Below are 16,496 nucleotides of genomic sequence, written 5' to 3'. Positions count from 1 at the left end.
GTGGGTAAGAGGGAGGGAGAGGCAGGGTAAGATAAAACCACAAATCACAGTTAAAATAAAATCAAAAACCTGTTATCACCTGTTATCTAGAAACTTCGTCCAAATACTTTCCTTCTCTTTAGAGTATTTGGCCAGCTACGATCTCTGCTACTCTTTATGTGAAAAAACAGGATGAAATGTTGTTTAATCAAATAACTTTTAAAATTGAAATAAAGGAAAAATATTTTTAATTAAATCATTTTGAAAGTAACTTGACTCTTTGAAGCATAGGCTATGATACTGAATAATGTTGAAGGTAGTATGTGTTAGGTGAAAATTACACAAAAGTAATGCTGAGATGCAGCTGTTAAATATACTCTATTGTTGATGAAATGGGGACAGGCTCTCTGGAAGCCCCTCAGATCAGGGATCCTCAAGGCAGGACCAGCTTCTCTCTGTAGTGATTCCATCAAAAGTGATGCTCTGTCCTCTTCCAAAGAGATTGCCCCCCACCCCCCAACTTCTGCCTCTCCCAGCAGCCAAAGGCAAAGTGTGGGCGGGATGAGGTAACTGGTCCTTGAGTTCTGCAGTGTGACTATGGTGACTATGATGAGCTGTAATTAAGTCTTGGGAGAAGAGAACGTCTGAGCACCAGGAAGAAGTTCCGTTACGGTTCGCATCCTTATCGGAGAACCCTACTGCCGTTTGTTAACTGCCAACCAACAAGTTTGTGAGGGAGAAAGGGCCCAGCTTCCTTTATCTCCTGGCCACACTCGAGTCTGGAGAGGGATTTTCCTGACAAGGGAACTGGGGCTATCATTGCCTCAGTGTGATCATGGGGCTGCAGCCCAGGTTCTGGTGAGCAGGTGCCTTGGCGGCATTTACAGCTGCTGTTGTGGAAGAAGAATGGAGATTGGGTGCCTTTGCTCACAGCAGGTCTGGCAGTCCTGTTAGTGGGAGGCGCAGAGAAATCTAAACGAGTTGGGTTTCAGTTCCTTTCAACTGACTGGCACACACCCCTCAGATTTGTGCTCTCATTTCCATGGATACTTTCAACCCATTTGGTCCAAGGATTTTCCGGTCACAGTACAAACTTGCTGTGGGTTTGTTGGAAACCTTGTCATTAGCATCTCTCGGTATTCCTTAAGTATCTCACTAGAGAATTTCTATTCTGGCAGTTGATTCTCCTAACATCTGATATTTTTATCTATGAACTGTATGGGCTCCTGGCAAATGATATTTTCCCCTTTTGCTTTTGTTTCTAGGGAGCCCAGAGCCAATGAGGCATCTTATTCTCACTGTGTAGGACCTTTTAACAAAAATTTCTGAAAGGTCATCTTTTACTTTGTTCTTATTTTGCAAGTTTGCTTTGTTTTTCTTCTCCTTGCCTGTGGTTCTTACCCGTTTTGAAAACAATCTCTTTGTAGGGGCATTCAGACAGTTCTCCTGTTCCGAAAGGGATTCCTAAGAGGTGCCTCAAAACCATACCCAACCTCTAAGATGAGCTTGAATGAATTAGAAAAAGCTTCTGTTTTGCCAGCCAGGCAGCCTAAGCATTGGTGGCCTTATTGTCTGTCTCTTCATGGGAGCCCTCCAGAGACTCACCCTTATGGGGGCCTGGTACAACCCCTCAACTTGAGTGACTTCTTGTTTACATTTTATATATTGGCCTACTGTGAAGTATCTTTGAAAAAAAATAATTTACTTAAAATTTTGGTGCATGAATTTACTTTCAGTATGTCTTTGATGTGCTAGCTGCTTGGAGGACAAAGGTGAACAGGAAAGTTTCAAGGACTCTGCCCTCATGGAGGTTAAACTCTGGTGTAGGAACCAAGCCATGAATCAATAAACAAAGAAATGAAGTAATTGCACACTGTGTTAGTTGCAAGCAAAGAAATAATTAAGATGCTATCTTAGAAAATAAAATGAGAGACCTATTAGGGAGGTCAAGGAAATATCCCCTCTGAAGAGAGAAAAGTTAAAGTGAGGCCTGTAGATGAAGAGAAGCTAAAGACAGTAGGAAGAGACTTCTAGGAAGGAGGAACAGCCAATGCAAAGGCCCTGAGGCTGGAAGAGCTTAAGAAGTATTCTTAAGGAAAAGAGTACTGATGGGTGTAGTGAACAAGAAGGAAAACAAAGACAGAAAATGATGTGTGATCAGGGCTCTAAGACCCAGATTGCACAGGACCTTTTAGCCCATGCTCAGTTCAGTTCAGTTCAGTCGCTCAGTCGTGTCCGACTCCTCGCAACCCCATGAATCGTAGCACGCCAGGCCTCCCTGTTCATCACCATCTCCCGGAGTTCACTCAGACTCATGTCCATTGAGTCCGTGATGCCATCCAGCCATCTCATCCTCGGTCGTCCCCTTCTCCTCCTGCCTCCAATCCCTCCCAGCATCAGAGTCTTTTCCAATGAGGCAACTCTTCTCATGAGGTGGCCAAAGTACTGGAGTTTCAGCTTTAGCATCATTCCCTCCAAAGAAATCCCAGGGTTGATCTCCTTCAGAATGGACTGGTTGGATCTCCTTGCAGTCCAAGGGACTCTCCAGAGTTTTCTCCAACACCACAGTTCAAAAGCATCAATTCTTTGGCGCTCAGCCTTCTTCACAGTCCAACTCTCACATCCATACATGACCACAGGAAAAACCATAGCCTTGACTAGATGGACCTTTGTTGGCAAAGTAATGTCTCTGCTTTTGAATATACTATTTAGGTTGGTCATAACTTTTCTTCCAAGGAGTAAGCGTCTTGGTGGATTCATGTCAATCTATGCCAAAACCAATACAGAATTGTAAAGTAAAAATTAAAAATAAATAAATTAATTTAAAAAAAAATTTCATGGCTGCAATCACCATCTGCAGTGATTTTGGAACCCCCCAAAAATAAAGTCTGACACGGTTTCCACTGTTTCCCCATCTATTTCCCATGAAGTGATGGGACCGTATGCCATGATCTTCGTTTTCTGAATGTTGAGCTTTAAGCCAAATTTTTCACTCTCCTCTTTCACTTTCATCAAGAGGCTTTTTAGCTCCTCTTCACTTTCTGCCATAAGGGTGGTGTCATCTGCATATCTGAGATTATTGATATTTCTCCCGGCAATCTTGATTCCAGCTTGTGCTTCTTCCAGTCCAGCGTTTCTCCTGATGTACTCTACATAGAAGTTAAATAAGACGGGTGACAATATACAGCCTTGATGTACTCCTTTTCCTATTTGGAACCAGTCTCTTGTTCCATGTCTAGTTCTAACTGTTGCTTCCTGACCTGCATACAGATTTCTCAAGAGGCAGGTTAGGTGGTCTGGTATTCCCATCTCTTTCATAATTTTCCACAGTTTATTGTGATCCGCACAGTCAAAGGCTTTGGCATAGTCAATAAAGCAGAAATAGATGTTTTTCTGGAACTCTCTTGCTTTTTCCATGATCCAGCAGATGTTGGCAATTTGATCTCTGGTTCCTCTGCTTTTTCTAAAACCAGCTTGAACATCAGGGAGTTCATGGTTCACGTATTGCTGAAGCGTGGCTTGGAGAATTTTGAGCATTACTTTACTAGCGTGTGAGATGAGTGCAATTGTGCGGTAGTTTGAGCATTCTTTGGCATTGCCTTTCTTTGGGATTGGAATGAAAACTGACCTTTTCCAGTCCTGTGGCCTGCTGAGTTTTCCAAATTTGTTGGCATATTGAGTGCAGCACTTTCACAGCATCATCTTTCAGGATTTGAAACAGCTTAACTGGAATGCCATCACCTCCACTAGCTTTGTTCGTAGTGATGCTTTCTAAGGCCCACTTGACTTCACTTTCCAAGGTGTCTGGCTCTAGATGAGTGATCACATCATCATGATTATCTGGGTCATGAAGATCTTTTTTGTACAGTTCTTCTGTGTATTCTTGCCACCTCTTCTTAATATCTTCTGCTTCTGTTAGGTCCATACCATTTCTGTCCTTTATCGAGCCCATCTTTGCATGAAATGTTCCCTTGGTATCTCTAATTTTCTTGAAGAGATCTCTCGTCTTTCCCATTCTGTTGTTTTCCTCTTTCTTTGCATTGATCACTGAAGAAGACTTTCTTATCTCTTCTTGCTATTCTTTGGAACTCTGCATTCAGATGCTTATATCTTTCCTTTTCTCCTTTGCTTTTCACCTCTCTTCTTTTCACAGCTATTTGTAAGGCCTCCCCAGACAGCCATTTTGCTTTTTTGCATTTCTTTTCCATGGGGATGGTCTTGATCCCTGTCTCCTGTACAGTGTCACGAACCTCTGTCCATAGTTCATCAGGCACTCTGTCTATCAGATCTAGGCCCTTAAATCTATTTCTCACTTCCACTCTATAATCATAAGGGATTTGATTTAGGTCATACCTGAATGGTCTAGTGGTTTTCCCTACTTTCTTCAATTTAAGTCTGAATTTGGTAATAAGGAGTTCATGATCTGAGCCACAGTCATCTCCTGGTCTTGTTTTTGTTGACTGTATAGAGCTTCTCCATCTTTGGCTGCATAGAATATAATCAATCTGATTTCGGTGTTGACCATCTGGTGATGTCCATGTGTAGAGTCTTCTCTTGTGTTGTTGGAAGAGGGTGTTTGGTATGACCAGTGCATTTTCTTGGGAAAACTCTATTAGTCTTTGCCCTGCTTCATTCTGCATTCCAAGGCCAAATTTGCCTGTTACTCCAGGTGTTTCTTGACTTCCTACTTATGCATACCAGTCCTCTATAATGAAAAGGACATCTTTTCTGGGTGTTAGTTCTAAAAGGTCTTGTAAGTCTTCATAAAATCGTTCAAGCTAGGAGTTGGGATTTTCTCCTAAATATGATGGGGATCTATTAAATGGCTTCACTATTTGAAGAATCAATCTGGCTGCTGTGAAGGAAAGAGTAGAACTGAGCTGATCAGTCTATGAAAAAGATGGTGATGCTCTGGACCAAGGTGGTGGTGGTGGTGGAAATGGATGCTCTGAAAATGGACTTGTTAATGGAAAGTCAAGGATGATTGTAGTTTCAGTAAATCAGGACACTAGTGACAAGTATTGAGCCCAGAATGTCTTGTGATGGAAAGGCTTGGGGGAAAATGGTGAGGAATAAAGAATTTGGTTATGGATGCGTTAATTTGGAGACATTCATGTGAAGAAGTCAAGAAGAGAGTTAGATATCTGAACTGAGAACCCAGAGAGGACAGGGCTGCTACTATAAATTTAGGAGTCATCAAGAAGTAGATGGTGTTAAAGCTTTAGCATTAAAGGAGGTCTCAGAACATAGATAACAATCCCAGAGCTGACTTCTGCTGATCATGTAAGAAGTTCTAATGTTGAACATGTAGAAGAGCAAATCGAAGTGTGCCCTGCATATGGCAGCATGAAAGTGAGTCACGGTAAACCTGGCAGAAAAATGTTAGCACGTGGGAGGAACAGAAGGCAGATGGAATTGGTCAGAAATGGTATGGAAGAGAAATAGTAGAGACAGTGGCTGGAGACAAACTCTTCAAGATACTGTGCCCTTAAAATGGATCAGAGACATGAGGGAATAAGTGAAGGAGTAGGTGGGGATGGCTGGGACTTATTTGTGTGCTGATAGGAATGACCTCATAGAGAGAAAAACTAATGTGTATCAGATGACGATTCATAGAAGACTGAAATCCTTGTGTAGGTGAAAGAGGATGGAATCTGGAACAGAAGCAGAGGGACTGACCTTTGATGGGCGAAAGCATACGTTATTAGGAGGAAGGATGGAGAACGTTCTCATCTGATGAGTTTCCTTTATTTCATCAATGAAGCTCAGTAATCGGCTAGGAGTAAAGGAATTTGAGAAGCACTGAGACAATCCTTTTGAAGGGTGGGGAACTTTAAAAGAAAAAATTATAAGGTTGAAAGTCATGTGGACTATCCATTTGAAGTTTATAATCTTGAATTTAAACCAAAGCCACACAATCCAGTTTTGTGATTTTCTCCATCAAATTTAGTGATTAAAAAATGGACAGGATGGACTTAGTTTTTTGGACATGAAAACGGAAAATGAGACATAGAAGTTGAAGGTGTCTGTGAGGAAGTGATTGTATGTTGGACTACGGAAATAAACTAGACAAGGATGGAAGTAAAAGCAAGGGAAGCCTGGTGGTTAGCAAGAGGTGGGCAGGATTAATAAGTAGGAAGTTGTAAGAACTCAGATTAATATAGCAGAGTGAAGACTATAGAGCTAGGGGTTAAAAGCATCAGATGATCCAAGAATGGGATGTTAGGAATCCAAATTCCCAGGTAGTAATGGTAAAGTCAAAGGGTACTAAGTAACTGAGAGAAGAAGAAAGAAAAAAACTTTGCCATTAAGGAGGCCAAGGAACTGTAAATTCCACCTGAAAATAAGCTGGAAAATCATTCTTATTTATCATGTATATTTCCTAGATCATTCCAAATCCCTATTTGGAATTGGATCGGGTGCCCATAAATAAATAATGATGGTAGCTGATTCATTGTAGGTCTACTCTGTAAATGCCATTTTAGGTCATACTTTTGAACACTGAAATTCTTTATTACCATTAAGATATTGCTTGGAAAGTATTCTACAATGTGTTCATTCTCATAGTTTGATTATTCTCGTTTCTCAAGCAGTAATGATTCAAGATCTTTTGGGTTACGTTTAATGCCTTTTTGTATGATGTACCCCACCCTTCGATCTAGCCTTATTCATGTGTCTAGTCTCATCTCCATCATCCCCTTAAAATGGACCTAGCACATCACGTCCTCCGAAGCCCCTACTGTCAGCAGTCCTGCATGCCTGCCATGCTGCTTCCCCGGGTAACTGCTGCTCATCCTCTAAGACCCATCTAAAGTGTCCACTTCTGGATCAGACCATTCCTAAAACGCTGAACCATCCAGAAGGGCATTTCTGTGGGTCGAAAACATTACATAGTGACAAATTCACATTGTTAGTAATTTGCTACCACAAATGTAAACTTGAACTAGGGATAAAGGATGGTAGCTACCACTTGCTGAACTGTGTAACTGCGTGACTCACATTCATGGTAAAATGTAAAAGGGCTTTGCCTTTATCACCTCATTTCATTCCCTAAAAGGTAGGTGTAAATATTTCCTAGATAGGGATTCTGAGACTTAGTCTTTGTTGGAGAAAGTAAATAATAAGCGGCAGAACTGGATTTTTATTCCATAAACAAAAGTCACATAATGCCCTTCCTTCATCTTATTTATTCATCGCGGTGACTGCACATGATAATTCTTCACCTGTCAGAAAACTACACAAATTTTTGTTCAGGGCTCCTGGGAGTCTAAAATGTAACATTGACATTGGATTTACCTTGATAAATGTTGCTACTTCCTTGAAATTTAGAAAAATAAGTTTTGAATTGAGAGTCTGGACTATGCTTAAAATCTTAATCCAGTGGTTGCTCTCTCTTTGTTTGAAGTCACACACCGTTCCTGTTTGCCAGGCAGTTCCTATAGCAGTGTTATAATTATCTCGGAGGACAAGTCCTTTAGGTCACGAGAAGTGGGTTTGTTGACATGTGAGTGCCAAGTCTTGATGGAATGCAGGCAGAGGGCAGAGGGCATCTGGGTTCATTTCCTGGGGGCCCTTTTGCTCTCATTGACATAGAACTTGCCTGAAGTTTTTAAGAACAATGGTGCTTTCTTGCTAGACCAGGAATCCTTTGGGAAATACAACTTAGCCGCTGTGGGGCCCCTGCATTTGGCTAACATTCCATCTTGATCTGATACTGATGTCCACAGCAGTGGTTCTTAGATTTTTACTGTGTATTAGAATCACCTGGAGGGCTTGTTAGAACACAGATTTCTGGTTCCCACCCCAGAGACTCTGATTCAGTCTGTCTGGCCTGGAGCCCTAGATTCCGCCAATGCAGTCAATCTCCCCAGTGAGGTTGATGCTACTGCTCCCAGGACTACTCTTTGAGTAGCTCAGAATCTTGCTTAAGTCCTGGTTTATGGAACACCCAATGAGATTGGATATTAAAGCAGAAAGCTCAGGAGTTATCTGAGTAAACCTCTAAATGCTGAATTCTGTAGACCAAAAAAAAAAAAAACAGTGATTAAAAAAAAAAAATTATCTCCTGATTTCTGATATTATGTTAGAGACCAGCAACAATTCCTCTTGTGTGGAGTGAGCCCAGTTGGCTGAAACCTGGGAGTCCTTCTTTCCGGGAGCTCTTTCTCCCGAGATCTTAGAGAAAACTTCCCCTCTATGTACCTTCAGAGCTTTAGTGTGTTTTGTTCTAAAACTGCCTTAAAGGAAGATGCTGTATAAAATTGATCAGTCTTTCAATGCAAAAATGAATGCAAGAAATTTTCAAAATGAAAATGTTATATAATGAGAAATGTGGTCATTAGATTCAGGATGCATTTGTCTCTTGTTTAGATGCTAAAAGATATTTGCATTTTTATTAGATTCAAAATGGTGTGAGTCATGCATATCAACACATTTCTTTTTCACAGGAATCCTTTGTGTTTGAACCCAACTGCCTCTTCAAAGTAGATGAATTTGGCTTCTTTCTGACCTGGAGAAGTGAAGGCAAGGTATGGTACAAAAACAAGTTGCTCCTTCTTGCTCTCAGGGTGAAGGCATTTCATTTCTCCACAAGTGACCAAAAGCCCCTTGCAGGCACAGACCCCACACTTACTCATTCATTCAAGACTTTTTAAAATGTGCTTCCGTGTGCCAGGCGTTGGGGACATAGTAATGGTCAAGGATGTGATCCTTATACATTCCAGCCTAGAATCAAAGTCGGGCATGCAAAAGAAAGAGAGAAAGTGACAAGACGTTGAGAGTTGTGAAAGAGAAGGTCAGGTTACGAGAGCTTAAAAGCAGGCAAGGCTGATTTAAATCTTGGGAGCTAGAAGGATTTCCCAGAAGAGAGGTATTCAAGCTAAAGTCTCAGAGGTGCATTTAAGGGCACTTTCCAGTACTTAACACGTGGCACAGCGTCCACATTTTGTGAACCTCTGAGCTGAATTTCTGAAGAGTAGAATCAGAGTTTAAGTTAGTATAGTCCCACTTCATGTACACACATATATTTAATAATATACATGGCAGTAATCAGAATATTAAATATGTAAAAGTAACATTTTGTACTTATTCAGAGTTGCATTCTACATATATATGTGTGTGTATATATACATATAGAATGGAATGTTTGGGGTCTCTGCAACCAGGCAGGATGCTATGCAGCCTTCCCAGAACAGACCCCTCCCCGATATCCGCTGCTTTAGCTCCTCTCTGAAGTTCCTAGATCATATCTGATGCACATTTCCTGAGTTATTTCACAGATCCTAAACCCCCCACCCAATGGAAGCATTTAATTACTTGATGACCATAAGAACATAGCCTCCTGGAGCCTCAGGATTAATAATGTTCACCCCTGTGAACCCCCATGTTATCTCACCATCAACGAGTCAGAGAACTGTGCACTAGCTGATTGTATACCCTGCAATATCCCTGCCTCAGCTGCCCCTTAAAGTTGTTTTGCCGAAACCCTTTGCTTTGGGGAGTGCAGGGTTTTAGAGAGAGAGCCGCCCGTTCTCCCTGCCTAGAGCCTTACGGTAGACACTGCACTTTCCTTCACCACAACCCAGTGTCAGTGTATTAGTTTTACTTCACGCACATGAATGGACCAAAGTTTGGTTTGAAAATATCTTGACTGTGTTTGATTGTTGACAATTATTATTGTTGTTATTACTTGTTTTTAATCCTGCTTCTGCCTCACTCGAATTAGCATTGCCTTCATCATCACAAACTTTTGCAAATCACCTGTCTGTGCTGTAGGTCTGGCAGAATTTAGACTCACTGCTGTGTTATGTGCTCTCTTTGCAGGAAGGCCAGGTGCTAGAATGTTCCCTCATCAACAGTGTTCGGCTGGGAGCCACACCAAAGGTACCCACGCTTGGTGTTTGTTGTTCTTCTAGACACAGACTGTTGTGTAACGCCTTAGCTGTTGTTCAGTCACTCATTCGTGTTCAACTCTTGTGACCCAAGGACTGTAGCCTGGCCGGCTCCTCTTCCATGGCATTTCCCAGGCAAGAGTACCGCAGTGGGTTGCATTTCCTTCTCCAGGGGATATTCCTGACCTGGGGTCAAAACCTGTCTCCTGCCTTGCAGGCATATTCCTTACCACTGAGCCACCAGGGAGGCCTATTACTGCCCACAAATCATCAGCTGGAAATGAAGAACAGATACAGTTAGAAATCTTATCTGTAATGGTTGGGTGATTTGGAGTGCCTTGGGTTTAATTATATTAGAAATTGTTATTAACCTTTGAAAATTATGACTCTTGTGTGATATGAGCATCAAAATAAACTGTTCCCTTAACTCAGAAATTAATCTGGCAAACACCCCTTCCCCCTATCCCCACCTTCTTTTTCAGCAAACAGTGAGTCACTTCTGGTCCATGGCTGATGTGGAAATTTAGATGACTCGGGTAGTTCCGTATTTGTGCACCTGTGCACGCAGACCCTGGCTCACCTTGAAGGCTCAGTTTGCCTCTGAGAGAAAAAGAATGACAGAGCACACACATAAGCCTTCTTCACAGCGATTGATTCGTTTGAATGAAAAGCTATTTGCGCCAGGAATTTAAAAGATGGGTTTTTTTCCTAGAATATTCCAGCACAGCATGTATTCCCTTTTCTGCAGGTTTGCAGATTTTTAGATGTTCAAAACAAAATTATGTTCCTCACTTTGTTTTTGGTTTTTGTTAGTGACCCTCTTTAATGTTAGTTTAAAATCTCTGTATAACTACCTTGGCATTTTCCCCTGAGTTCTTACAGAGGACAAAGCCACTATTTTATTTGCTAATTAGGGCAAACTTACGCAGTTTTCATTCCAAATGAGGAGGCCAGGGCTCCTGGAGATGCACGTGTTCATTCTTCATGTCCAGGCTATTTGAAAGTCTCAATCTCACTTTTTAACAACTTGAGGTTGCTGAATGTGGCAATGCCCTGCATGTGTGCATGAATCCCCTATGACTGTTCTCTATGAGAAACCCCTTTGACCTTTGCAGACACAGTCAGGTCTCAGGCAGAGCCTTTGAGTCCTGTTGCCGTAGTTCACATTCTCCAATAACTATTAACTCTCAATTGAAAGGAAGACCTGCCTCCCCACCTTCTAAATCAATAACTGTATCATACCTTTCTTACCAGGTGAGTTCCAGTAATGTGTAGTGCTATAGATTTTACCTATATGAGTTTTAGAATAACACTAGATATCTGGACATTTTTAGATTCCAAGAAGAATTTGCTTTACTGGATGTTTTTACATCAAATGTAGTTTCTTTTTCTATGCTCTGTGATATAATGTATTTTTTCCTATCTGCCTTCCTCTATAGGATCCCAAAATTTTGGCTGCTCTTGAAGCTCTTGGCAAATCAGAAAATGATCTGGAAGGGCGGATAGTTTGTGTCTGCAGTGGTGCAGATCTGGTGAACATCAGTTTCACGTACCTGGTGGCTGAAAATCCAGAAATAACTAAGGTATCCTCCGTGACACAACCTCCTTCCATTCCCGTATGGACATGTGTGGTGCACATCATTTTTCATGTATAATGTCATTTTGATATATATTTTGAATTGTATAATTTAATTTAAATTTTAAAGAAAGTTTCCATTGCTTGCTAGAATGTTGCCCTAGAAAATTCAGCAAGCACAATACCCTTTCAGCATGTCACTCATGAATACCAGCAGCCTGACCACTGACTGTGATATGTTGTAGGAACCTCTCTAACCAGAATGTAGACAAGAATCATCTGGGATTTAGTAAAAATGCAGATTCTGATTCAGTAGGTCTGAGGTGAGGACGCATTCTCCCTTTCTAACAAGCTCCTAGTTGATGCTGATGCTGCTGGTCTGAGAACCACAGTTTGACTAGCAAAGGGTTAGATCAGCACTACCCAGCTGAAACATAATGCAAGCCACAGATGTAGTTTAATTTTTTCTGTTAGCCACAGGTAAAATTAATTTCATTATTTTATATTCCACATAGAAGTGATAACATATGGTATTTCCCTTTCCCTCCCTGGCTGACTTCACTTAGTGTGATCATTTCTAAAGTCCCATCCATGTTGCTACAAATGGCCTTATTTCATTCTTTTTTTATGGCTGAGTAGTAGTCCATTGGATGAATGTACCACATCTTCTTTATCCATTCCTCTGTCAGTGGGTGTTTAGATTGGTTCCATGTCTTGGCTGTTGTAAGCAATGTTGCTCTGAGCATAGGGATGCATGTATCTTTTTAAATTCTGGTATGTCATTTTGTAAGCCAATAGGTCATTTTAATATGAAATCAATATAAAATCAGTTAACATATTTTACGTTCTTCTGTTCATACAAAGTCGTCAAAATATAATACGTGTTTTCAATTCAGATGAACTGCATTTCAGTTGCTTCATATGCCTGTGGTTACCCTGTTAGTGCTCGTCTAGATAATTGATACCCACCCTGCCTGTAAGCTATGAAAGAATTGGGTTATGATCCATCTTAGTACCATAACCAGCCTACCATTGCCCTGGCAAGTGAGTCACAAAGCGATATTGCCCAAAGTAGAAAGCCTTGAATGTCAGTCACTCTCCTGCATGTTGTCTGTCTTCAGGCAGTATTACCTGTGGACAGAGCACCATTATCTTTGCATAAAATGTGTGAAGAGGCCTGGGCCCCTGCTCTCCCATGGCAGAGGTCTGGGTTTGGGGGCTTGGGAGGCAGGCGTTTTATTTTCCCATTGACCCTGCAAGTAGAAGCTCAGTGCAGGCTGAATGAGAAAGGCCATCATTAGAAATATTGAACTTTAGAGCCCTCAGGGAATATCCAGGTGAGATTATTCGATGAAACTGAGATGAGAAACCCAGAATCAAGGGGTGCAGAATTGAGTTCTATAGATACTGAGACCATCAAGACTCTCTCACCCTCACTCACAAAGTGTGGTCCACTTTCCAGCTGCACACGCCTCAGTGGGAACTCCCTGCACATTAGAATCTCAGGCCCACACAGACCTACAGATCCAGAATCTTCATTACTAACAACCACGCCCGCCCCCGCCCCTCCACCCAGTGACTCATATGTGCAGTAAAGTTTGAGAAGCTCCCGACTGTGGCTCTGGGTCCAGGCAGGAATGGACGCTCCACGTGACATGAGAGCCTTTGCTTCTGTACTTGTATGGCTTGGTTGGTTTTATGCTGCTTTTCCAGATCACCTCGCTTTGGGAAAACATGTTGCTTTCAATATTGTTCTTTCATTATGGTGCTCAGATGAACACCCATTTGGATGGTTTCTTGAACCCTGCTGATCTAAACAAGCGTTGTTTCTAGTGCACGCTTATATAATTTGCTACAAAGGTCTTTCTGGTTGCTATTTGCCATAGCAACATTCAATCCCGGAAGTCCATGCTGATCACCCAGAAAGAAAGTCTTGTTAATCAGACAGATATTTAGATGCTTGAAATTTTGCAAAATGACAGTTCTGTAGACCTGTGTCATGCCTTTTGTCAGCTTGTCATAGTACAAGAAACCCTCTGACTCATATGACCTTAAGAATCTGGGATCGGGAACAAGTTGCCTGGCCGCACACCCTGCCTCTTCCTCTTCCCAGCTGTGTGACCGAGAGACGCTAGTGGCCTCACTGAGCCTCACCTGCTTCATCTCAAAATGGAACAGCATCACGGTGCCTGCTCATAGGACTGCTGTGTAGGTTACAGGATGCGTTACGTGGAAAGTGCCTGTGCCTTTCTCATCGAAAGCCCCCAGTTCACTGTTCAGATCACAGGGTGCTAGAATTTCAGAGCTGGAGGTGGAACTGAGATACCGCATTTTTCAGATGCAGAAGAGGAAGCCAAGAAGTGAAAAGACCTCGCCTGAGTCTACACAGCAGGCTAGGCCAGAGTCCAGCCTAAAACTCAGCCTTCTGATTTCTTGTGTGATACTGTCAACCCCACCCATCCCTGAGCAAGTACAGTCCTGGGAAGGTGGCTCAGATCAGTAAATCAAAATGTCCTCACTTCCATGCTTTGATTGCTGCAGTCTTGTTTTACTTAAGAGCCATGGTCTGAACCCTATAGTCATAAATACGTGATATATAAGTCTGTGTTCCAGGGCAGAAGTCTATACTTAATGGTAAGATTTGGGGTTTTTTGTGGTCATACCATTTGACATGAGTACAGCTTAGGAGCCCAGGATCCTGGAACCATAGAACAACTCTTACCTAGCGATATTCTGTTCACGTTATCACAGCAGTGAGTTAAAGCAAACCATCATTTTTTAAAATTACACTTACAGACCTTAAACACTCTCATGGCAGGCTGAGTGTGGGTTGGAAAAGAATTTCCAGACACAGAGCCTTTCAGAAGGGAGTGAGTTTATTAAGAACGCAGAGCAGAGATAACGTGGGCACTGCGAGTGCAGCAGGCCAGCCTCCTGACAGACCAGGGAGAGGGGACACTTTCTGTGGGTTAGTAGCCAGTTTTTATGGCTTCAAGACAAAGCAGATTCTTGCTGGAGGCTTGGCTTTAGGTGACTGGTTAGGGCATGATAGGGTGATCATGGGGTAGCGTTTTTGCTGAATTTGGTGTCAGGAAGCTGGTTGGTAATGATCAGGGGGCGTTTGGGGCCACAGTTAACAAAGGGGCTTGGTTAGCCTCAGCGGTGCCATTGGCTCTGGGCTCCGCTTCTGCGGCCTTGGTGCAAGACCTCACACCTGTGGCCTGGGACAGAACTCCACAAAGACTCTATTCTAACTTGAAACATATAGATTTGGTTCAGTTGTTAGCCAATCTTTTAATGTTAGGGCCAAAATCTTTGCATTCAGTTTGGTTCTATTGGTTGTGGTTGATGGATTTTTTGCCAGTGTATCCTCAGTCTTGTCTGACTCTTTGTGGCCTTATGGACGGTAGCCAAGCAGGCTCCTCTGTCCATGGAATTTTCCAGGCAAGAATAATAGAGTGGGTTGCCATTTCCTACTCCAGGGGATTTTCCTGAACCCTGGATAGAACCCTTGTCTCTTGCATCTTTGAATTGGTAGGCAGATTCTTTACCACTAGCACCACCTGGGAAGCCTTCCCCCCCACCCCAACTGGTACTTCACCCATAATGCATTGTCTGAAATATCGTTTGGTTTCTTTAAAACACAACTGAGTCCACTTTAAAGACATTCTTGGAGCAGTTAAAGAACAGAATCCTACAATTGAATAACTTTTTTCCCTAATCTTTTAGTTGTCTCATTTACATAGAACTTGAGAAAAAATTCTTAGCAACTTACCTTTAAAGAAATCTTCCCAAGTATTCACTGGAAGAACGAGCCACCCTCTTTCTTTCTACAAGCATTTTTTACTGATTGATGTAGTTTTTATTACAAACATAAACAGGTATAGAAATAAACATAAATAACTCATGGTACTCATGCAAGATGAGAGCAGAAACTTACAAAACGTTGAAAAATAGCGTATTAACTGTGAGGATTAGCCATTCCCTGGGTGGTCAGAATGTTTTGATTGTTTTTTGCCATCTGACAAGTCTTGGTCTGACCAGTGATATAGAAGTTTTAAGAGGCTTTCTAGCACAAACCTTGCTTAGGAGTATTTATTTGAGATTCTTGAGTCTATTCTTAATTCCTGGGCTTGTATGATACTTACAGTCCAATGATTCTGAAAAATTCACTTAACCAAACATTGAGTCCAGGCAGATGGGGTTCATCAATTCATGTCCTGTCGATGGAAGACCAGCTTTCCCATGTAGGACCTTGCTTGACTCTGTGAAAGTCAACTTACTTCCTTGTTCCTCCACTTCCTAAAAGGGTTCTCTGATATCTTTTCTTATTTCAAATGAGTGTTTTAAGAGTCAATAAGATTTAACATGAAATCTTACTTTAATAGTTAAGGTTTCAAATAAATACAAAATATTCTCACAGTACCCGAGACGGTGAAAATGATGGTGCATTTTCTTATTTAAATAAAAGATGACACTTGTATAAAAGACAGCCTTATAGCTCATCTTGTCTTTTCTTCAGCCATGCCCTCTGCTTAAAGAGTAAATAAGCTTGCCTAGTCCCTCTACTGGGGAAGGCAATGGCACCCCACTCCAGTTCTCTTGCCTGGAAAATCCCATGGATGGAGGAGCCTGGTGGGCTGCAGTTCATGGGGCTGCTAAGTGGGACTGAGCGACTTCACTTTCACTCTTCACTGTCATGCATTGGAGAAGGAAATGGCAACCCACCCCAGTGTTCTTGCCTGGAGAATCCCAGGGACAGGGGAGCCTGGTGGGCTGCTGTCTATGGGGTCGCACAGGGTCAGACATGACTGATGCGACTTAGCAGCAATAGCAGCAGTTCCTCTACCACTTTAACAAGATTTGAGCTCAATTTTATAGACCTTTCTCCCCTATGGAATAAATGTCTGATAGGATCCTAAACGTAAGTCCACATCAGACCTTCCAGCCACATCCTTCTGGTTGCTGAGGTCATGGACACTCTCTTCCTGTGTCCTGATTGGTCTGTTAACAAACACTCTGTGTCTAGAATCTAGCTGATTCTACCCTCA

At 42.0% G+C, this 16,496-nt stretch overlaps 1 protein-coding gene across 7 annotated transcripts in view; it reads left to right on the top strand.

Moving 5' to 3' along the window:
• Positions 1–16,496, top strand: part of PLCB4 (phospholipase C beta 4) — a 478,191-nt gene that overhangs the window by 310,223 nt on the left and 151,472 nt on the right. For all 7 annotated transcript variants that reach the window (XM_040248315.1, XM_040248318.1, XM_040248317.1 and 4 more), the window contains exons 5-7: positions 8,427–8,507; positions 9,802–9,861; positions 11,309–11,452. In XM_040248315.1, the coding sequence (XP_040104249.1) occupies positions 8,427–8,507; positions 9,802–9,861; positions 11,309–11,452 (285 nt within the window). The remainder of the gene's footprint in view (positions 1–8,426; positions 8,508–9,801; positions 9,862–11,308; positions 11,453–16,496) is intronic.

This window comes from Oryx dammah, unplaced genomic scaffold (assembly GCF_014754425.2).
Source record: "Oryx dammah isolate SB20612 unplaced genomic scaffold, SCBI_Odam_1.1 HiC_scaffold_10, whole genome shotgun sequence".
In the NCBI taxonomy this organism is placed as follows: domain Eukaryota; kingdom Metazoa; phylum Chordata; class Mammalia; order Artiodactyla; family Bovidae; genus Oryx; species Oryx dammah.
The sequence above is the reverse complement of the archived record's forward strand: the minus strand, read 5'-3'. Positions and strand labels throughout refer to the sequence as shown.